The sequence below is a fragment of the Bos indicus genome, chromosome 2 (assembly GCF_029378745.1).
Source record: "Bos indicus isolate NIAB-ARS_2022 breed Sahiwal x Tharparkar chromosome 2, NIAB-ARS_B.indTharparkar_mat_pri_1.0, whole genome shotgun sequence".
Lineage (NCBI taxonomy): Eukaryota > Metazoa > Chordata > Mammalia > Artiodactyla > Bovidae > Bos > Bos indicus.
Window position 1 is genome coordinate 31,265,951 of NC_091761.1, and position 21,918 is coordinate 31,287,868.

Here is a 21,918-nt window from a genome sequence, read left to right on the forward strand (position 1 = left end):
AAAACTTTAATGTGAAATGTAGCAATCTTGTGAAAAATCAAATCCATGTAATATTTCCTTACCCATTCAAAAAGTATTAAAATTTAAAGTCCAAACTTATTGTGATATATTAATTTTAACTGTAATCAATAAATAGAAATTGTTTTTAAATGGATTTTTAAAACAAAGGAGTCAAGTAATCCGAATTCAAAGAAATGAGCAGCTCATATTTTCCCAGTCTGAAGCCAGGGGTAAATTTCTGGCAAAATTAAGTGTATTACATTATAATAATAAAGGCAGCTTTTTTTTTTTTCAGTGCTTCTTATTCTTTTTGTTATTTGAAAACATCCAATTTAAGGTAAAACTGAGACAAATCAAAATCCTTCAGATGCTCCTTGAGACTATTACTTTTTCTCTGTAATGTTTTGACATCTTAGTCACAGTCATCTGGATTGAGTTACTTCTCTTAACTTTCTCAAATTGATGTGTTTCTTGATTTTATTTTCCATATATAGACAATTTTTTTCATATGGTAGATAAAATGTAGGAACTGACACAAAGTAATAGCAAGTAGGGGCAAAGATTTGTTTGAAATTCTGCCTCCATGTGCCGTGGAGGTGTAGGCAGAATCCCAGAGTTAATTCCTAATATGAATACTTGAAGCTGATCCATGTCAGCAACCTTGAAAAGTACCTCTTAATTAGGCTCAGCAGATTTTTTAAAGGGGAAGGTTTTCAGGGAATAAAGCATTCTGGATGGAAATAGTTTATGTACATTTTATTTTAAATTTTTCATTGTACATAATCTAAAATTCCCCATTTCCCCCCCAAAAAAGTTTATAATAAATAATGTTATATACTCACTTCAGCTTTATAAAAAATACCTTTGCCTACTTATTTTTCTCTCCTTTTCCTACAGAGTTGCCCATCTTGACCCCAGAGTTAGTCTTTCCTCGAATCTCATAACCTTTCTGTTCTTTATTTTCTAAGACTTTTTTTTTTTTTTTTTTTGGTGTGGACCATTTTTAAAGTTTTTATTGATTTGTTACAATGTTGCTTTTGTTTTATGTTTTGGTGTTTTGGCTGGGAAGTATGTGGAATCTTAGCTCCCTGACCAGGGATCAAACCCATACCCTCTGCATTGAAAGGTGAAGTCTTAACCACTGGACTGTTGGAGAAGTCCCCCAAACCTTCTATACTCATCATTGTCTCTGTTTTCCCAGCCAGCCTGTAAGGAGAGCTCTGAGTCATTACTCTCCACATATTCTAAGTCATCTGTCCCCGCACCCTGAAAGTGAGAGTCGCTCAGTCATGTCTGATTCTTTGCGACCCCATAGACTATACAGTCCATGGAATTCTCCAGGCCAGAATACAGAAGTGGGTAGCCTTTCCCTTCTCCAGGGATCTTCCTAACCCAGGAACTGAAACCAGGTTTCCCACATTTCAGGCAGATTCTGGTAAAACCCCGAAATGAACATTATTTGTGTGAATTGGCATCTGTTTATCATGTGATGCTTTCTTATCATATTCTTCTACCTCATAAACTCACTCTGTTGACATGTCCTTAATTTACAACATTTTATTCTGTAGTAAATATTAATATGCTAACATTTAATTTTAGTATTCATATGCACTGTTTACAACTATCTCATATAAATATGTTAATATTCTTAACTGATTATATACAGTAATTGGGGAAAAAACCTATTTGTATGTTTTATTCATGTGATGGGTGGCACATTTTTTTTTCCAGGATTGCCTTATTCAATGAAGCAAGCTGGCTTTCCTCTGGGAATATTGCTTTTATTCTGGGTTTCATATGTTACAGGTAAAAAATACTATATAACTGCTTATTCCTGCAACTTAAATTATGCAATGATTGTTTTACACAAACACACATACACATCCCCCATAACTGAATTTCCTAACTAAAAAGTACATCAAAGAATCCTAGAGAATTTAGACATTTATGACTGAGGAGATTTACTTTTCTTGCTAATCCTCTGAACAGATTAGAAGAGTGTTGTATATTACCAGGCCTAAATCCTTTTCATGTGCCATTTTCACTTTCTGCCAATAGTGGTAGGTGGAGGAGTCATTTTAAAGACTGATTAAGGCTGAGACTGTACTCTGAAAATATAGATGTCAGGAATTCCTTTCCCACAAAAAACATGGACAGGTGCTGACATGGACAACCTTTTCAAGCTCTGTTCATGCAGGTGGCACCAAGAGCCCAGGTTCTCAGCCAGTGGGGGTCCCCACACCACCACCCCCACCCCTGCCAGTCTTCAAAGGCAGCAGTAAGGCACTTCTGTATCCCTTTTGTCCTGCTTCCCACTTTTCATGTAATAAACCTATGTTTGGCCACTTCCCCATCTAAGTACAGACTTTACGACTAGTCATCTTATCTTACTGTGTTTGCACCCCTGCCCTGTCGTCCCCCCAGTACCCCTCATGACAAACACAAAGGCTTTCCTCTGCCTTAGGATCTCTGTGACACAGACAATCCTCCCCACCTCTGCTCTGGTGGCTGCTGTGGGCTGCTATGTGTGATCACCTAGCTGCCTTTTACCAGGTGATGCAAAACACCTCAGCGGTCCCCTTCAGTGGAGTGGCAACCCGGGCCTCAAGAGTGTCACCTTCCTGTGAGGCTATGAATCCCAGCCATCATTTCCCCACATGACTGCTAGAAACCCCAAAGCTGGCCTCCTTGCCTCCAGGAGGGACCCACGTGTGGTGCAGTTGGAGCTGCAGAGTGCGACCTCTGCCGGGCTGGGCTGCCTCCGGTCTCCACCAAGACTTTGTCCTTCTGAGCTATGCCCCTGGCTTATCTTTTCACTCTCCATCTCCTGAGAAGCTCCCTTAAATCCCATGCCCAAGAGTCTCTGTGTTAACTCTACTTATGGAGACTCTAAGATGCCATCCCCTATAAAATCTCAGTCTTCCAAAACCAGCCTGTAACTCAGCCATCTTTCCTGAGAAATAAAGTGAAGATTGCCTCAGAGCCTACACTCCCTTCCTCCCTGCTGTCTTCTCATTACCCCCAACCCCCCAAACCTAAGCTGCTTTTAGCTTCTACAGCACTTAATTTGTAGCTTAAGTAATAGGAAATCTGTAACTTGGTGCTTATTCAGAGTTGCTGGTGTTTAATTTTTATGTTATTCAAGAGAACATTTAGCGCACTAAAAAAATCCCATTCAAGGATTTACCCATGTTGTTTTTAATTTCCTGTTTCCCAGTCAATCAGTACAAACAAATAATTAATTTCCTCCCAGGCATAATAACCATGGCTTATTTAAGTGCACTGTGAACATTTGCACACATCATAAACCAGAAGGTAGAAAAAAAATTAAATATACATCACCTAAAATCTCAACAAACACTTGAAGAGAATGAATAGTTTCTTAAAGCAAAGTCACATTATGCATACACAGATCAACTGATGCTGTATATAAACCTACAGCAGTGTCTAGAAGCAGACCTTTCCCAAGTCATATATTACAAAATTACTAATCAGTGGAAATTAGTTATTCTTATTAATTTAGTTGCATGATGAAAATCCTTGTATAGTTTTGATAAATAAAGGATGACCATGCAGAAACAAAACAAAAAATTGTAGACTATGATTCTTTTTTAAAGTTTCTTAATTAGGATTCTAAGAGCAAAATCTACAAATAGGGTTATAATATTGAGTTATTCTTTAAATTGACACTGTAATTATATAATTGTTTGTCTCTACAATTATTCTTTTGTCTTTTTAAGGCCTTTGTCTTTTTAATGAGATATGTTCAGTTCAACAAATGGTGTTTCTAAGTTCTGTTTTCATGTTTGTGAAATGTTGGGGAAAAAGAAAGAATGGTAAATATTTACAGCAAATGATTTTTAATTTGCTTTAAGGTTCTCATATTTGTTGATTAGAGTAAAATAATTTTTATTGTCTAAGCCTATGTAGTGATGTAAAAGAAAATTCACCTGTTGAATAACATAGATTCATTCATGGTTTATCTGTGATTTGCATATAATATATTTAAAGCAAGATCAAAATGTTATAATGAAAGGAAATGTTATAATGATTGATATTTGAGATTCCTAAAACTTTTGAGAGATTTATTTATAGCCTGTATTTTACATGTAAATGAAAGCATCTATTATTGACTAAATTCTTAGCAAATTGTTACTTTTAAGCAATACATTTTGAACTTTGGTAAAATTTAGCAGTCTCATTGCAACCACACAGTTCTTCATCAAAACTTCACAGCAGCTGTGAAATTGGTTACCTCCTATTACCGGTCCTCACTGATTCTCTTCCTTGGCCAGTAACTTGCTGTTTAATTTTCCTGCCTTTAGCCTATATCTTTAACTTTCTGGTCTCTCCTTCATATTACTGCAAGAGTTATCTTTATAAAACCTCAGCCTGATCTGTTATTTCCCAAGTCAAAATGTTCCAAGACTTTGTTATGACCACAGGAAAAAAAAAACCATTCAAATTCTTTCGTGGTTCAGCACAGTTTGCACTTCTAGTCTCAACCCCTACTAATCTGACGTCTCTTTCACCATGTCACCGTCACTGCCTTGTGTGGCACTTGGATTTTAGCCATTCTGTATGATTCCATTACCCACATATAGACTATGCCTTCACACTGACTGCCTATGGATAGTCCCCCTGCTTGACATTATTTTTTCTTCTCTACCCGGTAAAAGCCTGTTTATCCTTCAGGACATTACTCAACTCTTATGTGAAGCTTTTCCTACTGTCAAACAAAGGATATAGGATAAATTACTATGTCATTTGTGCTTGTAGAATATTTTAAAATTTATTTATTAGGTCACTTATCATATTAAATTTCTATCAGATATGTAGACATCTAGCAATCTTGCTTTGCTGATCGTTGATTCATTCAATAGAGTTTTACTAACACTGCTGCCATTATAGCAATAAAGAACATTTTTCTTGCCACGTGAAGCTCACAATGTAGTATGTTAGGCAGAAAAAAAAGCACATAGTTGTGACTTTCATAAAAAATACCATAATATAAATATGTGCGTGACAATAAGGATTCTGGCATTAAACCTAGCCTCAAAGGAGCTGGCATGTTTTGGGGAGGAAAAGACCCCTTCACTGACTGTTTATGAAAAAATGTGAGTGAGCAAAGAAAATAGAAGGATGCTCTAAGCTGATGGAAATGTGGAAATGCAAAAGAGAACGTGTAAGTCATTCTATCTGGCTAAAGTATAGGGTTGATGTTGGTAAGAGGGGATATACAAAGTTAGAGAGGCTTGCAGAGGCGTTTGTGAAGGCTCCCTTGTAATGATAATCATTACCATTTCCTGATGACTGGCCTGATGCAGCCACTATAGTTAATCTTTCTGACTCCATGAAGTAGGTATGCATGTTTTACTTTTTATGAAGGTGGAAATTGAGACTTTGGCAGGTTAAAATTATTTGCCTAAGGTCAGCAGTTACTGCCAGAGAAGGCAATGACACCCCACTCCAGTACTCTTGCCTGGAAAATCCCATGGACAGAGGAGCCTGGAAGGCTGCAGTCCATGGGGTCACTGAGGGTCAGACATGACTGAGCGACTTCACTTTCACTTTTCACTTTCATGCATTGGAGAAGGACATGGCAACCCACTCCAGTGTTCTTGCCTGGAGAATCCCAGGGACGGGGGAGCCTGGTTGGCTGCTGTCTATGGGGTCACGCAGAGTCGGACACGACTGAAGCGACTCAGCAGCAGCAGCAGTTACTGGCAACAGAGTTGAGATTTTAGTTAAATGCATATATGGATTCTGGGGCTAGACTACCAGGGTCTGAGTCCTGCCTCTTCCGTATGAGCTCTGTGACATTTAGCAGTTTGCTTAAGCTTCTGTGCCTCACTTTTCTCATTTGTCAAATGCAGGATTGTAATAGCACCTACGTAGGGTTTTAGTGATGGTTAAACGTGTCAATAAATATAAAGCATTTAGGAAAAGGCTTACCCACAGAAAGTGTTGTTAAGTATTTGCTAGTGTTTTTGTGGTTGTCATCATTACTGTCATTCTCATCAGATTCCAAATGCAATGCTTTTTCTAACATCACATGCAGCCTATAGAAAATAACTAAAAAATAGCAAAAGTTTTCATTCCTTTAGCATCTGTAGCATGCCAGGCATTGTGGTAGGCATTTAAACATCATCACATCATCCTCATAGACTCTTCAAGGTTAGGGTATTGCCTTACTTTTCAAATGAGATTCAGACTTTCATTCAAGATCCCACAGCTAATAAACAGTTTTTCTGAGAAAAATTATGAAAAGAGTTGATTTTTATTCAAAATCATTAGAGGATTTTCCTGGAGGATTTTAAGCAGAAGACATGGTCAAATTTATGTATGGTCATATTCATCTGGTAAGAGAGAAAATGTCTGGAAAGTACTGGTAAGGAGAGGATGGTGAATGAGAGAACTATTAGGAGTTTTTGCAGTAATCCAGGCAAGAAGTAATAGAGGGGTAAGCCCTTAAAGCAGGTTAGAGATTAGACGTGAGGCGATACAGTTGGATAATTTATGATGCAGTAGTTAATGGATTTAGTGGACAAAGGAAAATAGAAGCTGGTGGATAATGAGAAATATAGTGTGACTCTCAAGTTTCTCTTGATACTATTCACAGTTTGGAGAAATATGAATGCAGAAACAGGCTCCAGAACAAATATATAAATTAGAATTTGGACACCTAAATCAAGATGCCTACAAGATCTTCAAGGTAAAATATTTACTAGACAGCTAGATACAGAAATCTGGAGTTTGGGGAAAGTCCTGACTGGAGATGCAAATTCAGGAGTTACTGACATCTGTGTGAAAATTGAAGCCATGGCCGTGAATAAGATCACAGTAAGACATCTGGAAGAGTGAGGGGAAAAAAAAATCCCAGAATCCAGGATTTGGAAGAGTTAAAGAAACTGGTGAAAAAACTAAGTATAAATGGCTCCAAAGGTAGGAGGAAATCCAAGAGAAACTGGTGTCAGAAAGGAAAATGCTACTGAAAAGGCAAATACAATTAATATGTAAGAGGTTTCGACTGGATTTATCAACTTGGAGCTCATTGATGAATTTGTTAAAAGAAATTTCAAAGACGTGATAGAATCAAGGTGGAAATGATATTGCACCAATTTGTATTTTCTTCTTTGTACTCTAATACATTTCCGAATAACTTAAAAGACCAAAAAAAAAAAAAAAAAAAAACTTGTAATAGAAACATGAGCAAGACTAAAAAGTAAGAATTTGTTTTTCTTTTAACTTGTAATAGAAACATGAGCAAGACTAAAAAGTAAGAATTTGTTTTTCTTTTTTCTTAATGTAATTTTCTTACACTAAAAAGTAAGAATCATACCTTCTGCACAGTTGTATATGCAGTAGAGTTGCAGTATTATTCTCTAGGCGTTCAAAAAGCATTGAGTTAAATGAGAGAGAGACTAACTTTTCATTATACATTTTTCTATATATTTGTATCTTCAATGTCAACTCTAAAATTGGAACTTAAATCTCTAAACAGTAAATTTCAAAAAAATTCTTAGAGTAGCCTGTTAACCATAATAACGATAAAATAAAGATATTGTACTCTGTTATAAAACAAATTATCTGATTGTCCTCAATCTATTTTTTTTCTGAATGTTTCACAGCACATTTTATTCTCAGTCTTCACATGTTGAATGCCTGTGAAATATTGGATAATCTAACTTCTGTTGCTTGAACATTTGAGCCACATCCTGTTAATAGTTGTTGCATTGGTTGTGTTAGGAAAGTGAAATAGGAAACTGAAGCTTTAACTTTAGTCTGCATACCCTCTTCTGTCTAGTTCATTGCATGGATATGTTAAGTCTGTTTGCATCTTGATTTAAAAATATATAACTGGAAGCAGTACAGTTTCATGAAAGATAATGTTTTAAGAAAATAAAGTAAGCCTTGCCATGGTAATTTACTTTAGCACTGAACTCTTCTTTGAAGCCTGTATTTTTCTTTAAGTCAAAATATATTTTTAAAAACCTTTATATTAAATCTAATCTGACATTTGTTTAATGGTTATTTTTGCCACAGATTTTTCCCTCATTTTATTGATAAAAGGAGCTGCCCTTTCTGGAACAGACACTTACCAGTCTTTGGTCAATAGAACTTTTGGCTTTCCAGGATATCTCTTACTCTCTGTTCTACAATTTTTGTATCCTTTCATTGGTAAGAATGAATATGAACATGAATATTATAATTACTTTCATAAATACACAACCATTTCTGAATAAAATAATTTTAATAGTTGTTAGTCATTAAAGAATACTAATAGTTGTATTTTCCACACTGAGTGTTTAGCTATTTTTCCATTGTTTTCTGTTCCTTTTGGTCTGTTTTCTAAGTATTTCATTAAAATAAAGTAAGATTGCTTTTCACTGGATTAATGCTTGTAATTCCCTAGTTTGGTGAAGAATATTAGGTTGAACAAAAAATTCATTTTGATTTTTCCATAAGCTATTATAGAAAAACCCAAACAAACGTTTTTGACCAACCCTGTAGAATGATCTGGGAATAAAAGTAAATGAGAGAAATAATAGATTTCTTCTAAGCTGAAATTTTTTTGAAAAGCTAAGGATTTGTGGAAGTCATGTCCAAGATAAGTTTGCACCCAGTACTTCTAAAATAAGTAATGTGTTAACATTCACCAATGGCTGAATTGATTTCATTTTAAAAATTAATAACACAGAAGCTGTTATTCAAACCACAAGTTCCTTATGTCTCTACAGAAGGCTAAGAATATATTTCCCCCAAATATTGCTTTTGAAGTCTTCACAATTTTCTAATATTTTTCCTCACTTTGAGTAATACATGTGTTCCTAAAGAGTGTTTGGCACTGAACTTTAATAACACAACAAAACACATGTTTTTAATATAAATTTATTTATTTTAATTGGAGGCTATTTACTTTAAATTATTGTACTAGTTTTGCCATACATTGACATGAATCCGCCACTGGTGTACATGTGTTCCCCATCCTGAACCCCCCTCCTATCTCCCTCCCCATCCCATCCCTCTGGGTCATCCCAGTGCGCCAGCCCCGAGTATCCTGTATCATGCATCAAACCTGGACTGGCAATTCATTTCACATATGATAATATACATGTTTCAATGCCATAACAAATCTCATTTTAAATGCCTACCAAAACTCACTATTATTTAAAGATGTTCTGAAAAGAATCAAAGTGAACGTCTTTGTAATATAAATTGATATTCTCCCACAAATCTGCTGTCTAGTTATTTTTAAAGTCTTAGGTATTTGCAGTCAAAGTAAATATTTGAAAGTAAGCTTATTCCACTATTAGAGAAGTGATAATTGTTTACTTTCAAAATATTCAAGGTGAAATATATGATGACTTATTGGTGACTGTTGTTTTAATTATGTTTTTAGCTATGATAAGTTACAACATAATAACTGGAGATACTTTGAGCAAAGTTTTCCAAAGAATCCCTGGAGGTACGTCAATATATTTATTTTGTATAGTTATTTATATAATCATAATAATTTGAAAGTAAATATTTGCAAGGGAAGGAATTGGATGACTTCAGATATCCAGTGATATCTATGATCCAATCTGATTCTAAAGTATTAATCCACTTTTATGTATAATTTAGCTCTAATTTAGCTATTTAAATATTATTATTTATGCTACATAAATGCTACATATCATCAATTCTCCGTGTATCATTTTTTCATGTACTATTTATGCTACACCATTTTTTAAATAAGCAGGCTAACCTTTGTCCCCATTATTTGTATTACAGTATAATTTAATGTAATAAAACTAACCCTTTTTCATGTATACGTCTGTAAGTTTTGACAAATTATCCAGTCATACAACCACAGCCATAATCAAAATACAGAACAATTCCATTATCTCCCCAAATTTTCCTCATTCCCCTTTGTTGTCAAACTTTCCCTCATCTCCAGCGGTTGGGAATACTGATCTGACTTCTCGTCCTGCTTTTCCTTTTCCCAGAATACCAAAGAAAAGGCATCTTGTAGTAGCTAGCCTTCAGGGGTCTGGCCTCTTTCACTTAGGATATTAAATGTGTCTGAGGGTTTGTTAGTGATGTACTCCTTTTTTTTATTATTTGCTGAGCAGTTTTCTGTTATATAGATATAAACAGTTTATCTGTCATTCAGTTGAGGGGCATTTGGATTGTTTCCTGTTTGGCTTGATTATGAAAAAGCCTCTGTGAACACTTTAGCAGACCTTTTCAAAGTTTGCCACAGCTCCACTCCCCATTCATCCTTTCACCATATCAGGGCTATTTGAGTAATTTAGAGATTGTGAGTCTTTTTGTTTTGAAAGTCCCTCTTCTAAGCCACATAATCTCCAGTAGGAAATATACTCTAGACAAAGGAAGGTAGAAGCAGGAAAGCTGATTTGGAGGCTACTAAAATAATGTGAATGCAAAATACTATAACACTATTTGAGTATAAGTTAATCCTTGATGTTATTATTTCATAGAACCATGAATAAGTTTCATGGTTCTATGAAACTTATTCAAGATTGTAGCCTATCAGGCTCCTCATGGGACTTTCCAGGCAAGAATGTTGCAGTGGATTGCCATTTCCTTCTCCAGGGTATCTTCCCGACCCAGGAATAGAACCCTGGTCTCCTGCATTGCAGGCAGATGCTTTACCGTCTGAGCCACCAGGGAAGCCCTTATAGTAATTGCCATTTTTATAATTAAATATTTGACTACTTGGGTCACTGGTATTATTCATATCTATAAACACTGTATAATAATTATTGTGTTTCAGTTGATCCTGAAAACTTGCTTATTGGTCGCCATTTGATTATTGTGCTTTCCACGGTTGTCTTTACTCTGCCTTTGTCCTTGTATCGCGATATAGCGAAGCTTGGGAAGGTAATTTCTACATTTTAAATACGCAAAGAGATGCACTACGTTACCTGCATTAACTTTGTAAAATTACTGCCTGTATGACCAAATTCTTAATTACAGTATTTATCTTTAGTTACTTACACTTGTATTAGAGTAAACTTTGTTTGATAGTTTATCTTATTTGGGAGAACTGATAGTTAAATACTTGATGAGTATGAAATGAATAGGTCCCTTTCTTTTTCCTTTTTTAAGGCAGATATTCTGATATCAGACAGAACACTTTAATTTTAGAAAATATTAAGAACTGTATTAAACCAACTCTATTTACTGAAAAAAAAATCTATCATTTTTTGTAGATAGTTTAGACAATTTAAAAATAAATTAACTTTAATGAAGTAAGAATGAATCAGTTAATTTTTTTGTTGTAAATTGGCTTTGTAAATGGCTTAATTTTTTTTTTAATTACAATGTCTGTTCTGCCCATTTTTATCCAGTGAATTTAAATATCAGTATATTGATTGATTAAGAATCTGGCCAATATTTATGATTCTTATTGCTAAAGAAAAATGGTGATTTATTTGTAATAAAACCAATCAAATAAGTATTCAACTCACCACATATGCTTATCTCTATACATTAGCCTTTATCTGGCTGTATTTTTCTCCCTCACTCTCATAAAATGTTATTGGTGTTGCATCTACATTATGCCAAGCATTGTGAGGAAAAAAAATTTTTTAGAGAGCAAGTCATATTTTTTCAATCTATTTTGAAAAATCCAACAGTTGATTAATTTTACTTTTCACTGTGATGTTGTTATGTATACGCAGTGGTGAAGTCCCTCCTTCCAGGCAGAGCTGAGAGTGGGGATGATATTCCAGTTTTCTGCCCATGCTGTCTTCTTTACATTACAGGGATCCAGAAATAAATAAAATTGTATTAAAAGGGACTTTTTGGGTGAATTATCTGAAATATATGAACTATTTCCCATTTCTCATGTTCAGTATAGACATAAATGTTTTCTTCTGAGAGCAAAAGGCAAGGCATTTATGAGAAGAAAGCTAATATTCTATCATATTGATAACATTTGAACATTTTGTCCTGAAATGTGCCTTACAAATGTCATACTGAAGTATCCCAATGCAAAGCAGAGTAGTTAGGAACACTCATCTGGAGTCAGGCTATGTATCTGAATTCCCCTTCGGCCACTTTCTTGCTGTGTGACCTTGGGATTTTTTTCTTAATATCTCGGTGGATCAGAGGACTCGTAATAAAACCTGCTCTAGTTTAAAACTAACAACCCAAGAAATAAGATTAATGACAAATGAAATAAAAGCAATTTTATATTTTTCTTATCAGATAAAAAATTCTAAAATGTCTTTATTCATTATAAAAAATTGAATAGAAACACAAATTTAATGTAATGAGTGAACATAACACACACAGGCCAGTTTATATTTTAACCTGTTGAAATAGTAACAGAAGAGAGAGAAAGTAGCAAAGAAGACTCTGGAAGCACAGCTGCTGCTACTCAGTCATGTCCGACTCTGCAACCCCACAAACTGTAGCCCGCCAGGCTCCTCTGTCCATGGGATTTTCCCGACAAGAATACTGCTGTGAGTTGAACCCATGTGTCCTGAGTCTCCTGCATTGCAAGTGGTTCTTTACCACTGAGCCACTGGGACAGACCAAAGGGTGAAACTGCATAGGAAAAATGGACTAATAGAGCTGGAAAGCAGAAGGGAAGAAGCAGAGGCATCCCAAAATGTGTGTGAGTGGGTAGGTGGCGGGGATGTTGTGTAGGAAGGGCCAGGGTAAGATAGACAGTAGCAATAAGCAATTATAGATAGAAGAAAAGCACAAGTCAACACTAAAAACCTGACAAAAAGTGAAAACATAACTTCACTTTATGAAATAGTTATATTTGGTACTTGTTCTATTTGTGGGAAAAAAACTAAGAGTATGATCTGATAAAAATGTACATGCCTGAGATTATTAACAATTGGTAAGAATGAACTACTAAAGAAGTATATCCTAAAAGCTACATAAATTTAGTCAAGTAAAAAGTAAATCACCTAATATTTTCGATTACATTGTCTCTTCTAAACTGATGCTATATCTTTACATTTTCTTTTGCAGATCTCTCTTATTTCTACAGTTTTAACAACTCTGATTCTTGGAATTGTAGTGGCAAGGGGAGTTTCACTGGGCCCACACATGTAAGTTTCCTTGCTTTATTGGTTGATATTTGACTTATACCCATCATTTAGGCTTTCAGATGATATACTATAAATGCAGAAATACAAAATTATGATAGTACCAGAAGCATCATTTAACTATTTGATGAAATGCAAGTATGATTACATTAAAGTAGACCTACATTTTCCCTTGGACCCTGCATGGCTGATGAGATTAAACCATGTTTACTTATCATTTTAATAATCTGCTCAAAAAGTTAAAATAAGGAAGGGATTTTGAATAGTGAGAAATAGGAACAATTTAGTGCAGTGGTAGAAAGCAGAAGGAGGGAAGATGATAGAGGGTAGAAATTTCTGTGTCTATCCCAGAGTTAAATATGTTCTTAACAAAATATTCAACAGTCTGGGCTAAAATGAGAATGATAAAGAATATAGTGAATGTTTGCTCTATTAAATAAAATACAATCACCTTGAAAATCTCTTTTTTCTCTGCTCAGATTATGTTATTTTCTTGTATTAAAATGCTTTATCATTTGTGAATTGATAGTGATACTTGGTAGTAATATTTGTTTTTTTATATTATTTGGCCAAATAAAATGTTGGCAACTTGGCATTGGGTCCTCAAATTTTAAAAATGTTACTTATCAGTAAAATTTGAAGTATAGGGTCTACTGATCTAAACCACACAGTTTTTTGCTTTGATTATAGAATAGATTTATCAGATGAGAACTGGATAATTTATGTCTGTAGTCCCAAGAGAATGCTAGAATGAAACTAGCTTAAATTGGCTTTAAACACAAAATTGGGTTCCCACTGCTGCTGCTGCTGCTGCTGCTAAGTCTCTTCAGTCGTGTCCGACTCTGTGCGACCCCATAGACGGCAGCCCACCAGGCTCCCCGGTCCCTGGGATTCTCCAGGCAAGAACACTGGAGTGGGTTGCCATTTCCTTCTCCCATGCATGAAAGTGAAAAGTGAAAGTGAAGTCGCTTAGTCATATCCGACGCTGTTCCCACAATGCACAATAAATATTTGTTGAATAAATTAGTAAATAATACATTATGGAGTTGCTGTGATACCTTAAATATTTTCTTTATCCTAAATAAGACAAAATTAATTTAAGACATAATGTCTAACACAGTACAAGGAACATGCTTGGTCTTCCATTAATGTTATCTATTAAGAAAAAAACCTGGTGAATAGCTGTAATTGATAACACCATCCCCAAGGTAACATTTTTTTCCTGCTGATCATTGTTCTGCAAAATCACTTCATTTTCCACTATATATGCTTATGTCAGGCTTCTTAATTTACCAGGAAAATACCAAAAATTATGCCTTAAATTTATTTGAAAAAAGTGTGAAATATCTGAACTAACTTTATTTCATATGGTCTTTTCAAAAAGCATTTATTTTTTAAGGACTTCAATAAAAGGGATAAATACAAATATCCATAATATTTATATTAATCTTCTCTTCAAATAACTTAGGAGAAGGCAATGGCAACCCACTCCAGTACTCTTGCCTGGGAAATCCCATGGATGGAGGAGCCTGGTAGGCTGCACTCCATGGGGTCACAAAGAGTTGGAGACGACTGAGCAATTTCACCTTCACTTTTCCCTTTCATGCATTGGAGAAGGAAATGGCAACCCACTCCAGTGTTCTTGCCTGGAGAATCCCAGGGACGGGGGAGCCTGGTGGGCTGCCGTCTATGGGGTCGCACAGAGTCGGACACGACTGAAGCCACTTAGCAGCAGCAGCAGCAAATAACTTAGTCCCAGGTCGTAGTTGTATTAGTCACTTTGGGCTACTAGAACAAAATACTATAGACTGGGTAACTGGAATAGCAGATATTTATTTCCCCCTGTTTCTGGAAACTGGCAGCTTGTTGGGTTCTTCCTGACTTGCAGACGCCTGCCATCCTGCTGTGTTCCCAGTGGCAGACCATGAGAGAGATAGCAAGCTCTCTGGTGTCTCCTTTTATAAAGACACTAATTCTAAACCTAATTATCTCCCTAAGCCCCTCATCTTCAGACACCATCGCACTGGAGGTTAGGGCTTCAGCATACGATTTTGTGGGGGACACAATTCAGTCCATAGCAATAGTGTTTTTGAAATGTAGCTGGTTCACTTCAATGTGGCCATATATTCTTTCATCTAGTAAGCACTTGTTGAGTGCCTATTGCTTCTGTTTTGCTGGGCTGTGCCTACTGCATGTTGTTCATGATCAACTATGGAGAAGGGATTTATTTTAAAAAGAAGAAATGACAGTGCAGTATTAGGAGTGAAAAATGGAAGCATGAATGAGGGGCAGTGGCAGTGCTGCAGAGTCCTTAATAGTCCAAATTAAGGAAGGCTTCCTAGAGAAAGAAAAATATGATACGGGAGTTTTGAAAGAGGAATCTGAATTTTCCAGATAGATAAGAGTATAAAAGGAATTACAGGCCTTGGAAATGTAAGCATAAAAGCACAGAAGCACATATTAAATTCTACTAGATATACTTAGCATCTATCATTTGTGGTTGCAGCTATTTAGTCACTAAGTTGTGTCCAAGTCTTTTGCAACCCCATGCATTGTAGCCTGCCAAGCGCCTCTGTCCGTGGGATTTCCCAGGCAAAGATATTGGAGTGGGCTGTCATTTCCTCCTCCAGGGGATCTTCCCAGCCCAGGGATCAAACCCACATCTTAACGCTTTGCAGGCAGTTTCCTGCATTGCAGGCGGACTTGTTACCAACTGGGGTAACAGTTGGGCCCACGGGGGAAACCCATAACAGTTATTATATTGGTACTATACAGGGCCCTGGTTTTCAAAGGTGGAGTTCAGAGCCATAAAAGGCTAATAGCAATATCGAACAGAATACAATAATAATTTTTGGTTAAAATGTTAAATGTATAAGACAGCTATTTTAATTGAAGCTTTTAGCATGAAAAGGAATTCTAGAGAATAAATCAAGTTATAATAAAAGGTGTTCTAGATTTGATATAGGGTACTACAGGGCAATAGTAAAGGGGAAAAAAACAAGTAGCTGAAAGGTGGAAGTAAATAAATGTCATTAGTGGAGCCCCAGCAGAACATTTTAAAACAATGATGTTCAACTCTGCTTCATATTAGAATTACTTGAGTAGCTTTAAAAAATGCTGATGCCAGACCCCCACTTGCAGAGATCCTGAAGAAATTGATGTAGGGGCCACGCAATTGGGTTTATTCCTTAATGATTGTGAGTCTGTGAATGAAGATCTAGAGCTTCTTAAGTTGAAGAGATGAAAATCACAACTACACATTTTAACTGACACTATTTTCTAAAAATAGACCAGAGATTTTATGTTATTTATTTTAGTGATTGTTGTGTCATTATTTTTCATGATTCATCCTTCACTTTTTTTTTTTCATTTTCTTATACATACACAATGTGTGAGATACTGTTGTGAACACAAATAGAAAATCTCTCTGCTCTGAGGGACTCACAGTTCAGTGGGAGAAATAAGATGATGAAATATCTGTCATATGTGCATTGTATCTTGATAGAAAGGAAAGAGGAAGGAGAAGCCACTTCCTGGTGGCACTAAATGAATCGATTTTTTTACAGCCAAAGAGCTATTTATTTCTGTGGTAAACAATATGTGACCTGTATATTTTAACCTTCCTCTAATGCTAATATCATATTTTATCTGAGTCTTTGATATTTTCCTAATAACAGGGATTATTTACTTAACTATTCCAATATTTAGATGTTAAAGAAGTGTGTTTTTAATACTGTGCTGCCTTTTATTTCTGTTTAAATACTACTGCAAACAACTTCTGTTTGTCCAGATTTACAGTCAGGCTAATCAAACCCTGTGTTCAGGGGCTGGCATAGTAGCTAGTCAGGCAGGCTTCTTTCTGAAAATGTGACAGCCTAGAATGCCTTAAATCCATAAAACATGAGAAATTCAATACTCTATGTGTGTTTTTCCTCATTTTTGTTCAGATGAATGATCAGAAATGCTGTACTTTTTCATAGGGCTTTTAAAGTGGTATTTGAAAAAGATCTTTAAACCTGCTATCAGAAAAAGAGGAAGGTCTGCAGTGGCTAGTTCTATTGACCTTGTTACTATGGAAACACCTTTTTAGTGGTCGTGTTTTAAAAATAAAACACACAATTCAATTTCCTTTCTCATAACTCATAGGGCCATAAATTCTGCTTTTTGATATGATTTCAAATATCTCACAGTCCAACAGCTTTTGGTTCTTTCTGGAAATAATGTTCAGTTTTATTGTATTTTCTAACCTTTTGCTTTCTAAAAACTGAGGTGCCAAGGCAATTTAATTGCTTTCCAGAAAGTGTGCTAGTATCAAAATGCAATAACACAGTTTTCCCATTTTTTTTTTCCAAACTACAATCAGAAGCATTATCACTGTGAAAACCTTCATTCTGTGCCTCGCTAATATTCAATTCTTTACATTCAGGATGGAAGTAATAGTATGCAGACCAAATTTATATCTATTTTCTCCTCATAAAACATCTCTTTTACAATAGTTTAATCAATAGTGCAGTGTTCCAAACATAATTTCCTAAAAATGTATCTACACTTTTAATAGGTATTTATGTATATAAAATATGTCTTTTCCAAGGATCTCAATATACTTTAGTTTTGTGAACCCCTTATTCATTCTAACCCTGAAATTCCACAATTAAAGCTGCATATAAACAGGAATTACAGGGGGGATTAAAGAAGGATCAGAAAAAAATCGTAAAGACAGAAGAGTAGTGCATATTTGAAAAGGAAATTATTTGTTCTGGCAAATACCACTGATATTTTTTTGATGATGCATAAATTATTGCCTTTTTTATTGCAAATGAAAAACCATAGAACTGGTTGAAGCAAAAGAGAATTTATCCCCTCACACAGCTATAAAGTTCAACGCTGTTTCTATTGTTATATTTTGTTGTGTTTAGGAGCTCAATCAATAGAATCATAGTTTTTCTTTTTTCATCTTTAGGCTTTGTTTCCGACTTTGGCTCTAGTTTCTGAAGAATTTCCCCTCCTTGTGACAAGACAGCAATGGCAGTCTTAGCCTACATCTATTCAAGTCCTATCCCATAAAAAGAAAAGGAGCTTTCTCTTTTTTTTTTTTAACCTCAAACCTCACTTCAAGTATTAGTGTGAATTGGTTCTAATAAGAACCCATGATGATCATGCCCTGTATTGAGTTGCTTATGTTTATGTTACGTACCTACCCTTGAAACTAAGGATAGGATCAGCTCAACTAAAGCACGTAGGCTATGGGTCGAGGAAAAGGTACCCCAAAGGAAATAAAGGCAGTGATGCCAGGAAAAGACTAGTCTGGGGACTTCTCTGGTGGTCCAGTGGTTAAAAATCTGTGGGTTGGATCCCTGGCTGGGGAATTAAGATCCCACATGCTGCAGAGCAACTAGGCTCAAGCACCATAACTAGAGAGTCCATGCCACAGTGAAAGATCCCACATGCCACAATGAGACTCAAGGCAGCCAGATAAATACATAAATCATTTTCTTAAGAAAGAGTAGCCTTTGCGTAGTGCAAACTATAGATGTTCACTTTAAGTGGTAGGAGTTTCAATCAAACGATATAAGTGGAAGCTAACTTGGAGAAAATTAAGATATAAGTTAATTTGTCAAAAAACAAAACCTTTTGTCTTTTAAAAACATCAATGTATGAAAATCTGCTGACAAACCAGCGGCTTAAGCTATTAAGATGTCTAAAAAATATCTTTTTACCATAGGAGATATTGAACATGTTATAGATCAAGCCAAAAGATGGAGCCAGAGATCCCCAGGAGATCTTGAAAAATTGGAACTCATAATATAAAGTGATCCTTGGAGAAGATGGAAGTGATGGGATAATAAAAATGATCTTGGGACAATAAAAATTTCATATGAAAACACTTTCTGGCCAAGAAAATTTTCCTAAGGCTACTTGCGTAGTAGTCAAATGTGCTCACTCATTTGTTAAAATACCATTTGACTCCAAGTTCTGGAGCACTAGTGTTGAGTGTTCTCAGACCAAATGCCAACATGAAGCAACAAACAGAACCATCATTTGACTTGAGTTTGCATGAAAATAGAAAAAAGACAGCTGCAAGGCTATATATTCTCAGAGAAGATGAGGCTAGTCCCTGTCACAGTGGAGCTGGAGGAGCAGTCCAGGCTGGTCAATATTATGAACTCATTCTATCCACTATCAATTGTTTTGTATAAATGGCTGACTTAGTGAAGCTTGCCCCCTGTGTTATTTCCAGTTAGGACCCAGACTGGTCTCTGGTATAGATCAACAACCAGAGAGCAAAAAAAGAATAGCCTGTTCTTTCACTTAATAAACATTTATTAAATATCGTAACTGATACCAGTCACTCTTCTAGGTATTGAGGCTACAAAGATGAGAAAGCACTGTCCCTGACCCCAGATATTTATAGTTTGTGGATGGGGAGAACAGACATTTAATCTTAATATAATATTTAATAGAATTATTACACAGTGCAATGGAAACAGGAAGAAGTGCCCTTAGCCCAACCTGAGCAGGCAGGAAATATGTCAAGATAAGGCAATATGTGATCATCTGCCTTTAAAACAATTATTTGGGTCAAAAAAGGAGAGGGGGGGAGGGTAGGAAGCTAATGCTGGCAGAAGTGAGTGCAGCCCAGAGGTGTATATAGTCACCTAAATTTTTTTTAAATTGATTTATTTTTAATCGGAGCATAATTGCTTTAAAGTGTTGTGTTGGTTTGTGCCATACAGCAACATGAATCATCCACAGGTACACATATGGTCACTCCCTCAGGAACCTCCCCCCACTCCCACTCCTCTAGGTTTGTGACCTAAAGTTCTAACATTAGGAGATACATTGGAAGGACACTGCCATTGGTTAGGGGAGCAATCAAATGAAATAAAGTTGCCCCTCTTGAGAATTTTCTCAAAAACTCTATCTTTATTTTATGTTTTTCCTGTATTTTATCATAGGTTTAACAATGGTCATGTCTCCATATCATCTCTTTTGAAAAACTACCAAGTATGGTACTTTCTCAATCTACTGACCTCTGTTCTCCCATCCCCAGCCACTGTACAGCTTCTGTATTTGGTGATTCTGAAAGTCTGGCTAGAGTGTACAAAGAAATGATCATAGCGACCAACATGGAAGGAAAGCTTTACATGTAGTGCTGAGAAGGTAGGATTTGTTCTTTAATGATGGGTCAGTTAAAGTTCTTCAGCAGGGCAGTAACCAGAGCAAGACTCCATGCTGAACTTCTCTGGCAGCAGAAGTGAGGATAGATGCGGGTATAAAGACCTGAGAGGAGGCTATCTATAGCAAAGGCATTCAGGCAAAAGGCATCTGGAACAGGATAAGAGGCAAGGCTGATAGAAAAGAGGAGGAAAAAGAGGAGGGTATTGCCAAGGTTTTCAATTTGGACAACCGGAATGGCAGATGGTCCAGAACTCACTAGCAAAAGAAGAAAATGGAAGAGTCTGTTCAGTCAGTAACCACTTACTAAATGCTTACTGGGTCAGTCACTTTTCTAGGTGCTGGGGATGTGAAGATCAGTATTGCCCAGTCCCTTTCTGCAAGCCTCTTATAACTTTGGTGGTGCGGTGGGGTGGATAAACATGTAAAAGATAACCTCAATAGACTGACAGAATTAAGAGCAGGTGCCGATGGGAACATGGAAGAAAAACCCCAGCTTCTTTTAAGTTGTTAACCAGGATAAAAAAGGAAACAAGTCTGGAAAAACACAGAAGTTTTTTGTTTGTTTTTTAATATCAATTTTGAGTAACCGTTGAGGTGGAGAGGAAGGAAGAATAAGTTTTGGAAATGCAAGTCTGGAGTTTAGGGAGATTGTATAGAGACAAGATTGTATAGAGACAGCACATAACAATAAGGTGAAGAGAGGTATGACCCATGTAGAACCCCAGGTAGAACCCCAGAGGGAAACACAGTTGACCCTTGAACAACATAGGTTTGAATTGCTTGAGTCCATTTATATACAAAGTTCTCTCAGTAGGAAATACTACTACAGGATCACAATTGGTTGAATCCAAGAATACAGAACTCAGATAGGGAGGATCAACTACCTATAAGTTATACCTGGATTTTTGACTGTTCGGAGGGTCAGTGCCCCCAAGCTTTGCATTGTTCAAAGGTCAGGTGTCATACTCTGGAGCTCACACATCTGAAATTACATTTATTTTAATGGAAATCTTGAGCACTTGCATTTAAAAACAAAAGAATAAGTTTTGAGGTTTCAGGTGATACCCAGGAAGAATGTTCCTGAACAGCGTATGTGTTCACGCAGACTGCAGTTGTCTGTAGGACTGACTCAGAAGAAAAGTAAGCTTGGAAGCGAGGAAATGGCAAAGTGCTGTCAGCTGATGCAGAGCTGGGGAAGTGGGCAGAACTGTTTATGTCACTGATAGCTCGTGGTGTGACAGGAAACATGGAGCCTCTGTTTGTGTGCCAGCCAGAGCACTTAACTCCCGGATGTGCCTGGTTGAAGAGGTTAATATGTAAGGCTCTCTTAAAAACGCAGGCTCTGCTGAGATTGTATGATTTGGAAGGTGCCTGCGTTTAGCTGAAAAGGGTTTTTGCAGGTACAACATGTGATGTCCCACCCTCCTGACTGGAGGTCTGATGTTCTGGTGATCTGAAGCAGTCCCTCTGCAGCTTGTTTTCTCCAGCCTTTGAAGACTAGAGATGCATTTGGTAGGGCTTGCTCTCTACTGCTTTACCTTATTATTCCTCAGCTGCTATAAAGATAAGGACAAGTATGTCTTTTAAAATAGGGTGCAAAGCTTGAATCCAAGAATCCAAACTGAGATAATTTTGCAAAATGAATTTACCCCCCCACCCC

General features: G+C 36.3%; 1 protein-coding gene across 4 annotated transcripts in view; it reads left to right on the forward strand.

Moving 5' to 3' along the window:
* SLC38A11 (solute carrier family 38 member 11) overlaps positions 1-21,918 on the forward strand; it is a 60,108-nt gene that overhangs the window by 1,549 nt on the left and 36,641 nt on the right. For all 4 annotated transcript variants that reach the window (XM_070804013.1, XM_070804025.1, XM_070804021.1 and 1 more), the window contains exons 3-7: positions 1,732-1,806; positions 8,047-8,181; positions 9,404-9,469; positions 10,784-10,890; positions 13,003-13,082. In XM_070804013.1, the coding sequence (XP_070660114.1) occupies positions 1,732-1,806; positions 8,047-8,181; positions 9,404-9,469; positions 10,784-10,890; positions 13,003-13,082 (463 nt within the window). The remainder of the gene's footprint in view (positions 1-1,731; positions 1,807-8,046; positions 8,182-9,403; positions 9,470-10,783; positions 10,891-13,002; positions 13,083-21,918) is intronic.